We start from the raw sequence: 12,360 nt of genomic DNA on the forward strand, positions 1-12,360 counted from the left end.
GCACTCCTTTGCAGGGCTTTCTGCATTCAGGGCTGAGTGTCCATCTCCCCTTAGGGATGTGTGCCCAGTGCAAGGTTTTTGCTTTATGCCCTGCTACACATTAGACCCTAGTCTGTGCCTCCCACGATATAGCATGGTAAATCTTTAGCGAGCAAATGAAATCAGACCTGCATTGAATGTTTTCTGTTAAAGGTGTCACCTGAATAAGAGTGACACTGCAGTCATCTCTTAGTGCCCGGGGGGACTGTTACCGGGAACCCCTGTGAACTCCAAGCTCTGTGGATGGTCCAGCCTATTATATAAAATGGCAGAGAGTTTGCATAGAACTGATCCATGTCCTCCCAAATACTTAAACCATCTCTTCATTATTTACTACATCTCATGAAATTTAAATGCTTTATAAGTACTATACTATATTGTTTAGAGAAATTGTGACCAAAAAAGGCTCTACATGTTCATTCAGTGCATAGATAATTTATTCTTCAAATACTTTCAAACATGGTTGCTTGAATCCACAGGTGTGGATGTAGATGGCCAACTATGTTTATAGAACAGTTTTTTATAGGAATGATTTTTATAAAATGGACATAATCTGAACTAATGTCTTTTTGGGGGGGGAATAAAGATATTTATTTGGGCTTTCTTATAGAGCTCATGATGTCCAGGAGGGGGTTACTTACATACAAAGGCATGGACACCCATGGGCCTTTTTCCCTACAACTTGGCTGAGCTTTCCAGATCTGCAGCCGCTGGCCTGCCAGCCCAAGATGGCCAAGCGCCCACCTCCTCCCTGGTTTTTTCAGGCTGAACTAATGACTTTTAACTAACCTTGGCACTTGATCTTGTTTCCTGGGAACCTCAATCTGCTACCCCACCCAAAAAGACAATGAATGAATGTGGGTATGCTCGAGAATTAACATATCAAAGCTCTGAAAGGCAGCACACTCCCATCTTCATTGAAAACATGAAGAGCAAGAAAGGATACTTGACATTATGCACATGAGATATTCTAGAACTAGAAATGAAAAGGCAAGATTGTCTGATAAGATAAAGGTGGAGTCAAGCTTGTACTTCCCCAATAGAAGCTGGAGAAATGGTTTTGAATAAAATGAGTGAGGCCTGACTCAGACACAGTTCTCTCAGCACGGTTCCAGGGCATAGTTCCAAGAGACATGGGGAAATGGGTGTCTTCTGAGTTCAGGTCTACTCTTTAAGAAAATATTTTATTTATTACTTTTATTATGTGTATGAGTGTATTGCCTGAACGTATATAAGTGCACCCATGTTGTACAATGCCTGCGGTGGTCAGAAGACAGTGTTGGATTCCCCTGAAACTGGAATTATGGATGGTTGTTAGCCACCATATAGGTGCTGGGAATAGAATCTGGGTCCTCTGCAAGAGCAGCCAGCACTCTTAACCATTAAACCGTCTCTCTAGGCCCTGGATCCACTCTTAAAAACTAAATTTAGGGGCTGGAGAGATGGCTCAATGGTTAAGAACACTGGTTGTTCTTGCAGAAGACCTGGGTTCAAATCCCAGCACCCACATGGCAGCTAACAACTGTCTGTAACTCCAGTTCCAGGGAATCTGACAGCCTCTTCTGTCCTCCACAGGTATTGCACGACACAGGGGCACTTACCTACATGCAACCAATACACAAACACACATAAAATAAAAAAGAAAAGAAAAGAAAAAAAGTAAAAGAAAAAAAACCCAAAACCTAAATTTAGGAGTCAGGCTGTTTTATTCAGGCATTAACTATAATGTGGCATTATAACATGGTAATACCACAGTTTTTCTAGTACACTGAGAAATAAATAATTCATTGTAAGTTCTTCTACTGGAGAACCAGGGTAACTACTAACTCGAAACTATATGATTAAATGGTAAGAAAGAAACAATAGCTAAAATCTACCTTTAAAATAAAGCAGCAAATGTGATTTATTTAGCTTGATCTTTTCCATTAGTTCCTTAAACACTGTGATCAAGATTATAGTGCTCGTGAACATATTAAATGTTGTTTAGGAGAGCTTGCAGCACAGCGCATTTGCTAAAGGACACACCTGAAAGACAAGATGGCATTAATAACACGCACTGACATCAAATGATCGGCTCTGCAGTGCTGGAAATAGCCACATGCAAGAAAATGCAGTTTATAGTTACAACTGCCTTCTGGAGAGGGTACCTCTGCCTCTGAAGATTCGTTTAGATATTCAGAGGGAAGCCAGAGTGAGTTATCTGTAGAGGCCAGAAAGGCTGAACTGCTTCATATAACAGGGAACTTCAGAGAGGAGTGTGGTTGAAACAGGCTTAAAATCAAGAGGGGGAAGTTCAGTGGTAAATCATATGTATGTATAAGGCCTTGTGTTCAAACTCCAGCACTTCTGTATTCGTGTGAATACTTGCACTCTGCACTGCTTGGCAGACTACACTGTGAAAGGCCATCTTGCAGGAGAATAACTAGATCCTTCATACAATATAATCCTTTTTAAAATATTCTTTTGTGTGAGTGTGGAGGAGTTGCCTGTTCGTGTACATGTGCTTACGTGTGTACGTGTACATTGCTCCTCCTCAGGGACTGTCCACCTGATTTCTGGAGACAGGGGTTCTCACTGGGATATGGGACTTATAGATTAGGTTAGACTGGCTGGTCAGGGATTGTCCTGTCTCTGTTTTCCCAGCACTAGGATTATGAAATTCAGCACCATACTTTCATTGAGACAGGGTCTCACTATATAACCCAGGCTTGCCTAGAACTAGCTATGTAGTCCAGACTGTCCTCAAACTCACACAGATCCACTTGCTTCTGCCTCCCAAGTACTGGGATTAAAGGCATGTGCCACCATGCTTGGCACCTTACATTTAGCTTTTCTCTTTTTGGTCTTTTTGAGACAGGGTCTCCCTATAACCCCAGCTGCCTGGAACTCACTATGTAGAACAGGCTGGCCTTGAACTCACAGAGATCTGCCTGCCTCTGCCTCCCGAGTGCTGGGATTAAAGGTGTATGCCACCATGCCCGGCTCACACTCAACTTTTTACATGAGTGCTAGGAATAAAAGTCCTCATGCTTATGTGGCAAGGACTTTACCAACTGAGCTTTCTCCTCAGACCCACAAAATAAAATTCTGATGCCTTAAATGGAATCATAATGATGAATAGAAACTAAGTAACTAATGAATGTGAATGGGTATGAGTGAGTCCACAAGAGAGAAAGCAAACACTGACAACAGACCCAAGGCTGGAAGGAGGCTCTGGACAGGGTTGCCCTCGGGGCGGCAACCATCAGCAAGGGGAGGCCAAGGCAGATCTGAGTTTGTGCTCATTGGTTCCTGTTTTCAGGTAAGAGTGACCCCTGTCACTTGTGGTTTCTTTGCACTTGACAGTCAGCAATTCACTTGTGGACTCCCACACTGAAGATGATAGGAAGATCTCCTGATGCTGTCTATAAGTAAACGAGCACGCAAATCTGATGGTAGGATTTTCCCAGTAGCATCCATCAATACAACATAGCAACGACACCAAGACACCACAGCCACAAGCAGCATCAGGAGCAGCCCTTAGCAAAGTAGTGAAGTGAAAAGAGCAGTCAGGGAAGACAACAATAGTAGGAAATCATCTTTGCATGGCTCGATGAGAAATCTATGCTGCTTGGGAATATAAGTGTATGGGACAAAAGCACATGAGGACTGGAAGGTCTCTGAGAAGGCAGGGCACACTGCAGGGAAGCATGAGGGTACAGCCATGGTACAGCAGTTTCAATCCTGGGCTCTATGCAGTCCTATGGGTGTCAGAGTTCATGGATGTCACAAGCACTGACTTATAACTACCAAATATTATATTAAAAATCTTTCAGAAACCAATTAGGAAAAACAAGTTTCTTATGATGTGAAGGCTCAGATCTTTTGAGAATCAAGTTGGCTAGTATTCAGCACAATCCTTCTTGATGAAACATACAGTCTGCTGTGGGACAGCCAGAGGTCTTTTTCGTAAATTAACTTAGCTAAGCAGATGTTTAGAATGAGAGGTGTCTATGGGAATGTCAGATCTGGGACAAAGCTTCAGCATCCCAGAGGAAGGAGCATCAAATCTCAGAGCAGGGCCACCCAGCCGTCACTGGGGGAAGCCAGATGTCAGAAAAACAGTGCTTGAGAACACCGGTTTGGAAGTCAGACTGCCAGTGTGTGAGTCTGGGCTCCTAGGACTTACTGCTCTGTGAAACAGCAAGTTACTGAGCCTCTCTGAGCTACAGTTTCCTAATCAGAAAAGTAAGAATTATATTGACAGTCTAGAATAAAGAGTCAAGCAATATATGAAATGTGCTGCCAACAGGGCCTGGAGGTAGCACACACCCACAAGTTCTTTGCATTTATGTTTACTTCAGTAAATATATTTCAAGAGGAAGCCATTTTTGTCCCAAAGCATAATCACTGTCAAAAATCAGTAATTATGTTTCATAGTCAAGTGCCCAAAATAACCAATTGAATAAAAACTGTTGAGTCAAAACAGAACTAATTTGGATCCTAAAAGAAACAGATCTATTTTCCCTTTGGGGGGCATATAATCTGTGCTGAACATTGGCACTATAATGAAAACTTGTTCACTCCTCAGAAATTAAGAAATAATCCAGCAAACAATATTGCAGTCTGCTATGTGTCTCTTTCTGCCAATAGAAACTTGAATGAGATACAGTCTCTGCCTTCAAGAGCCTTCCAGTCCAGTCAAGAGCTTGTAAATAGCAGCTATGGTACAACAGCTGCCACTTTCCATGGGAAAAACCGTCAAGACCCAGTGTCTTGAGACCATGAAGAGTGCTGAATTTTATGTATACTGTGTTTTCTCCTATACTTCCCTATGATGATAACATTCAATTTATTAAGAGATTAATAACAACTAACTATAAAATCGAACACCCAGAACAACCCATCGTAATACAACTGGTAGCATCGCTACTCATACAAGCCCACACTGCATGCAGACACAGCCACAGGTTGACAGTGGATCTGCTAACAGTGACAGCTACTGAGAACCAACAGGCAGGTAGCATACCCAATGTGGACACGCTGGGCAAAGGGATGGCTTGTGTTCTGGGCAGAATGTAGCAGTGCCATGTGACAGAATGAGATTTCAGCATTCAACTTGCACCAGTTCACAATTTAAAACTTAAGGATTATTTACTTCTGGAATGTTCCGTTTCAGACCATAGCTGACTGAAGCTCCAGAAAATAAAGCTGAGATAATCAGGCGCTGTGTACTGTGTATACTGTGCTCCGGTGTGGATCATTTACCAAGGTAAGAAATTTAGGAAGAGGAATGGGGTCAAGAGGAAAGATTATGAGTTCAATTTTTAGACATGTCAAATTGGCAGTCCATGCAGGGCAACTAGACAAGAAAAATCAAACAAAAAGTCAAATATCTGGGTCTTAGATGTTAGGTGAAGGCATGGATGGACAGAGAGTGAGAAAAGAGCTGTATATGGTAAAATGCATGATGCTTGCTTGAACCCAGGAGTTTGAGGCCAGGCTGGGCAACATACTGAGATGCTATCTTTAAAGCAGGGGTGGGTGGGGCTGGTGGGGTAGATCAGTCAGTATAGTGCTTGCCACACAAGCATGAGGACCTGAGTTTGATTGCTAGAACCCACATAAAAAAGGAGGCACAGTGGCACATGCTGGCAACCCAGGCGCTGGAGATGTAGAGCCTGGCAGATGCCTGGGGCTTGCTGGCCAGCAGCCTTGGCTAATCAGTTAACTTCAGATTCAGTGAGAGATCCTGTCTCAAAAACCACAGTGAACCTAAAGTTGACTCCTGGTCTCCACACACTCACATACACATACCTGCACACACATACACATGCACACACACACACTGGCATACACAAGTAAAAGTGAGAAGAGGATCAGAGCAGCAAAGATGGCTCCTAAAGATCTAATGACTCTGCCCCACGCGTCAAAGCCAGAGAAAGAGAGGGTTGAGTGCCAAGAATACATTGCAGCTAGAAATTCAACCCAGAGGAAGTTCAAGAAGAGGGTGTGATCTACATTGTACATATCATGAGCCTGTTTTCAAATGATGCAGCATGAACAAAGAATACTTTGTCCAGGGGGTTTGGTTACATGAAAGATACTATCTCCACTGGACTGGTAGGTCAGAGGCCACCTTAGCAGAAGGCAAGCAGAGGCTGGGGGATGAGGAAGTGGCAACAGTGGAGAGAGAGGGAAATAGAAAAGCACTGGACAGTAAGGAGTGTTGTGGGATCAAGCCTTTTATTTTGTGTTCCCAGAGCGGGGAAGTCTAAAGCAGGAGTACCCTAAAGCAGTGGCAAAGGAGTAAAAGGCTGACAATGCTCACGATGAAGCCTGCTCAGGCAGGTGCAAAACATTACAGGAAAGAATGCCACCAGGCCTAAGGGCTGTGGGATGACTTCTCAGAGGCAGTACCCTGGGAGATGGGCATGGGTGTGAAGACAGGACTGCTGACAAGGGTGTGGCTGGGAGAGGACACAAGCTGCCACATCAGCAGGCGCCAGGGCACAGAAGAAGGAGGGGAAGGTACATTCAGGAAAGGCAGCTTAACAATGCTGGAGACACAGGAAGACAGAACAGAAGAGGTTGGGTGAAGCCAGACTGCCAGGGGCCAGCCCAGCTGAGTGGACTTTTTGAAGTTACTAGAGGTTTTTAAGTAGGAGATGGAATGAATTGATTTTTGCCTTAGGAAGGGCATTCAGCTATGGAGGACAAAGGACCGTAAGAGGCCAAGGGTCTGAATTAAGAGATCGAGGGGAAGAGAAGGGGAGGAAATAGGTTGGGAGGCATTTGTAGTATCAACAGAACATAGTCTCCATGAGATGCAGAGGGCAGAGGACTGAGCCTCAAGGGGAGTCTCAGGCTCTGGTTTACACTTGTTCAGCGTGTATAACAGTGGAAAGAACGTGGACAGAGGTGCGATATGGAAAAAGTCATGAAACAGTTCGACCTCAGAGCAAAGCAGTCCATGTTCTGCGGTATAAAGTAAACCTGAATGAACTTAAAAGAACTGAAACTGAACTGAAGATGGAAAACAGAACCAAGTCAACGAAACCAAAAGCTGCTTTCTTGACAAATCAGTGACTGCCTAACTAAAAAAAGAGTCGACACAAACTACCAATGTGTTTTAGAGGAGGAATCATGTTCCCCTTTGAGGCAGAGAGGAAGGGTCCAGTGAGAGAAGTCAAGGATTCAGAAGAACCAAAGGCATCCTGGCCTCAACAGCAGGAGTGCATAAAGGGCAATAAAGTCTGCACAAGGTAGACTCTGGGCAGGCGGGAGGGCAGTGAGGACAAGCAGAGGACAGATTAGGATTGGTCTAAATCATGTCACTAAAGAATTTCATATATCTTGGTGCTGCAGAACAGCTCGGTGGTTAAGAGAGTGTATTGCTCTTGTACAGGACAAGAGTTTGGTTCCCAGCACATACATAGGGCATTTCATAACCACCTGTAACTCCAGCTCCAGGGGATCCAACACCTTCTTCTGGCCTCAGACATGTGCATGAATGTGCACAATGAAAAATAAAAATAAAATCTTTAAAAGAAGTTTCAGATTGCTTGATAAACCAGAAAGACCATAAGGAACTAAGATTCTAGACTAGGAGCTGGCCATGGAGTAGCTTACTAAGTCACATGAATGGCAGAACAGCTGAAAAACACCCAGCTTGTGTAGCATCTGCAAAATTCTCTCAGGGCCAGAGGATACATGGTTCAAGCTCTGCAGGTGAAGAGGCCCACCAGAGACATAGTGTAGACACTTATATCTGCATAGAGAAAATGCGAACCCACCTGGACCTAACTGACTGGGGTGGTCCATGTGGGGTCTTCTAGAGACATAAAAAAAGCTTCCAGTCAGAAAGTGAGGGTCCTGGTGTCAGGTGAGGGTGGTGGGGAAGCCCAGAGAGCTTCACTTTTTCCCCAGTGACCCCCAAAACTCTGGAGTACCTTGCCTTCCAAGATCATCTCAAACTGGACAGCTTGCCAGAGGCTGAGCAATCCCATGGCTGGGTGCCTAGAAACTGCCAACACTGCCCAGTCTCTGGCTATCGTGCCGGCCAGGGCAGCAATTCTGGGAGAAATGAGGAATAGAGGATAGAGGTCCCAGCTTGGCATCCATAACTCATAGGACTAGCTCTTCACTGGTGCCCTGGCTTTACAAAAGCAGATGGCAGGCCGGAGTTGAACCATAGGCTACTTGACCCTGTTCTTATGTCTCTATAAACTTCAAGGAAAAGTTTAAAGGAGCACAGATTCTTGTGACTAAAACATAGGGTTCATTTCTGAACCCAGTGCTTCCTTTCCTACTCATTATAGTCATGTGGTGGCTTGAATGAGAATGTCCCCCATAGGCTCCAAGTCTTGAGCAGCTTGTCCTCACTTGGTGCTGCTGTTTGGGAGGTCTTAGAAGGTGTGGCCATGCTGGAGGAAGCACGTCACTGAGGGCAGGCTTGCAGAGTTCTTAAGCCTTGCCAGATCTCTAGTTGCTCTCTGCTTCCTGTGCCTGCCTGAAGATGTGAGCACTTAAGCTTCTGCTCCTACCAGCCACCTCTGCCGCCATGCCTCCCCACCATGATGGACTCTTGCCCCTTTGGAACCATAAGCTAAATAAACTTTTCCTTTTATAAGTTCCCTTGGTCATGGTGTTTCTATTACAGCAACAGAAAAGTAACTAAACAATTTGTTCATTCATTCATGATTTTTTTTTTTTTTTGAGACAAGGTCATAGTTTGCTGCCTAGACTGGGCTCAAATTCAGAATCCACCTGCCTTAACCTCCAAAGTAGCTGGAGTTACAGGCATGGACCACCACAACCAGCTTTCACATTATTGTAAACGAGGTTATGAGTAACACTTCACAGCCTCCTTCTTTCTCAGCTCACTATCTGTGGAGCAGACGTAAATACTGCTCTTCCCTAGCCTTTGCCTGAGTCATACAAGCTTCTCTTCCGGAAATAGAAAACTATTTCCAGGCTGGTTAAATTGCATGACTTTTCTGGGAATGCATTATTCTTTCGACCTTGGAGGTAAGAACTGGAAGTGGATGAGATATGACTTGTCAATACATATCAAAACAAGAGGAGGGGAATGAGGAGGATCGTCACCTTGTCGCCAGCTCACCCTGGTAAATCCTGACATCTTCCTCAGTGATGTAGGCGTTCGCTCCCCAAATCACCATCTTGCGGATGTAAGATGGGTACTTTGCAGCAGCGATGAGCGCAGTTATGCCACCATCACTCCAGCCCAGGAGGGAGACCTGCTTGAACTGCAGCGCCTGTGAGAAGCACAGCAGAATGCAGAGTGCGGGTCAGTGCACCTCTCTGCTAAAGGAACAGTCATGGTGATCAGAATTCCAGAGTCCATCACGTGGGGACCAAGCGTCACTGAGCTTTGGTATAAATGTAAAACTTGAGTACACAGTATTATTTTGATGTATGCAAGAAGTAATCCTCTGGTTGGATAAAATGTCAAAGAACAGAATCAGCAGAAATCAGCTGTGTTTGGATACAGCAAGCACCTTGTGTGGGCACCTGAGCAGGGCTCTGAGAGCAATTCTGTAGATGAGAGATGAGCTTAAGATTGGCTGGGTAAAGTGAAGTAAGGCACCTGGAGAAGCCACTGCTGCAACTGTGGGCAGAGCTGGCTGCAGACAAGTGCCAGGTGCACCTGCATCTGTCCTTTCATGAATCCACCAGGACCTGAAAACGTGCTTATTGGAGAAAAGTGACACAGCATCTGGGGGGAGCTTTCTAGAAGTACAAACAGAGTGCTTGGGAAGATTAAAGAACTAGCAAATAGGAGGCAGGATACTTGCTGATGGGATTACAGATGGGTGTCTGTACTCTCGCTACACATCTGATATCAATATGTAAAATGAGCATTTGCATCTTCTGCAGCCTAGAACACTGCTTCCTGAATTCATCTGGAATGTTGGCACATTTACTAGGAGATAGACCCAGGATGTACACAACATCCCTGTTCATAATCACTCAAAAAAGTGAGAATTAAAATGCCTATGAGCAGCAGAGTGTTGACTGTATTTCTATTTACAACAAAAAGTAACCTGAAATTAAGTTAACAATTAGATGTGACATGGAAATGACAGTGAAATCTATACAGTGACATACAACAGCTACCTCTAACCTACTGGGGATACATTTGAAACCCTTAGTATCCCCTCATGGATGCCTTGTAACACAGATGGTACCGAAAGCTAACCATACTGTATACATGCAGTAGTGTAGATGACTCGCATCCTGAGTGGGATGGAGAGGATGGGGTGGACAGTATCAGACTTCACTGTACCACTCAGAATGGCACGGGATTTAAAACTCAGAGTGACTACAGATAACATTAATGAACTTGCATTTCAAAGACAGCAGGATGTGTTTTGAAAGCTTTTCCCATAAAGAAATGATAAATGTTGGAGGCTGGGGAGATAGCTCCATCCGTAGTGCTTGTGGCGTAAGCATGAAGATCTGAGTTTGAGCCCATAGGACCCACATAAAAAGCCAGGCATGGTGGTGCATACTTGTAATCCCAGAACTTGGGAGGTGGAGACAGGAAGAGGCTTGCCAGCCAGCTAGCCCAGCCTAAATGGAGACGCTGTTTCAAAAAGCAAGGTGGTCAGCAATTGAGCAACAACAGCTATTATTGTTTTCTGCACCCGCCTACACACACATGCACCTGCACATACATGGACACACATACATACACACATATACACAAAGAGGAAAAAAAAGAAATGATATGTGTTTGAGGAGACAGATATGTTTATCTGATTTGAATTATGTAGTAGAGACATGTATTGAAACACACCTTGGCATGTACAATTTTTATGTTTTAATTTATAAGCTAAAATAAATTTAGTTTAAAATTAAAACAAAAAAATCTTATGAATTGTTCATTTCTGGAATTTTCCACTTACTATTTCTAGACCACAGTTGGCCGTGGAGGTGAAACCATGTATGACAGGGACAGTGTAGCATGCAACTGCATAGTTATCAATAAGGAACTCTCTCCTTGACAAATTTAAGACAGAAAATTAGATGAATAGAAGGTATAGTATGCTGCCATCAACACTACACACCTGTCATACCAGCACACAGGTGGTAGAGGCCAGCCTGCTATGCAGTGAATTTGAGGCCAGCCAGGGCTACACAGCAAAATCCTACCCCAAAAAACCAAAATAGTCAAACAAAAAATCCAGGTACTTAGATATTGTTATTTTGCTAAAAAGCACTGACTCCTCACCTGAGCCCATAAGGTAACTAAAAGCTGAATAAAAGCTGGGCTTCTCCATCTTCATTTTGTATCTTCTTTACCTAGGGTCAAATTTCTGCTGAATTCTACATGTAAGCCTGTTGTCACAGTTAGCTTTGGCTGTCAACTTGAGTCATCTAGTCAAACCTAGAGTCATCTAGGAAGAAGGAACCTCAACTGAAGAATTTCCCAGATCAGAGTATGGCCATGTCTGTGAGGCAGTTTCTTGATTGCTAGTTGATGCAGGAATGCCCAGCCCACTGTGGGAGGTGCCATCCCTGAGCAGGTGGGCTATAGAAGAAAGGAAGATAGCTGACTTGAGCTTGGGAAAAAGGGAAGCAGCATTCCTCTATTTCAGTTTCTGCTTCCAGGTTCCTGCTTGGTTTCCCAGGAAGCCAAATAGACCCTTTCCTCCCCTAAGCTGGAGTCAGGCCTCTGGTTTGGGACCCAGTTACATCAATATGAAACTGCATTTTTCTGTGTGGTAATGTAGACCTGTAATCCTAGCACCAAGAGGCTGAAGCAGAAGGATTGTGATTTCATGGCTGCTCAGACTATACGAGAACCTGTCTCAGTAAAAAACAGAAGACAAGGCAAAGCAAAGCAAAACAAAAACCATGTATTGACATTGGCCATGAAATTGGCCAGAATTCTAGGCAGAGGCTCGAGGTCTTGGTAGTAAAGCCATTAAACTACTTCTTCCTCTAGATATAGTTTATGTAACACTCACATTTATTACCATTGTGGAAAAGAAAGGAAGGAAGGAATAAGTAAAGACAAAGAAATAATGAATGAAATGAAGAAAGAAAGAACAATGGAAATTAGAGTAAGTTGAAGATAGGCCCAGCGATCTTCTCCTGCTCTGCAGCACTTTCACAGGCCTCACCTTCATCAAGTCAACAGCATCTTTTGCATCCCTTTCAAAAAAGTCCTCTGGGAAATCTCGATCTGGGGGTCTGGAATGCCCATATCCTCGAGGATCCCAGGCCACCACTGTGAAGAGCTGCTTACTTAGGTTCTGAAGTTGAGGTGCAAAATCCGTTGCTCCACTTCCTAGAAACAGTCACTTGGTTACA

The 12,360-nt window shown here is 44.0% G+C and overlaps 1 protein-coding gene across 1 annotated transcript in view; it reads right to left on the bottom strand.

The window, feature by feature from the left end:
- Bphl (biphenyl hydrolase like) overlaps nucleotides 1–12,360 on the bottom strand; it is a 35,990-nt gene that overhangs the window by 14,069 nt on the left and 9,561 nt on the right. The window contains exons 3-4 of the mRNA XM_008831674.2: nucleotides 12,171–12,337; nucleotides 9,143–9,296 (exon numbers count right to left, since the gene is read on the bottom strand). Of these exons, the coding sequence (XP_008829896.1) occupies nucleotides 9,143–9,296; nucleotides 12,171–12,337 (321 nt within the window). The remainder of the gene's footprint in view (nucleotides 1–9,142; nucleotides 9,297–12,170; nucleotides 12,338–12,360) is intronic.

The sequence above is a fragment of the Nannospalax galili genome, unplaced genomic scaffold (assembly GCF_000622305.1).
Source record: "Nannospalax galili isolate Female #2095 unplaced genomic scaffold, S.galili_v1.0 scaffold72, whole genome shotgun sequence".
NCBI lineage: Eukaryota > Metazoa > Chordata > Mammalia > Rodentia > Spalacidae > Nannospalax > Nannospalax galili.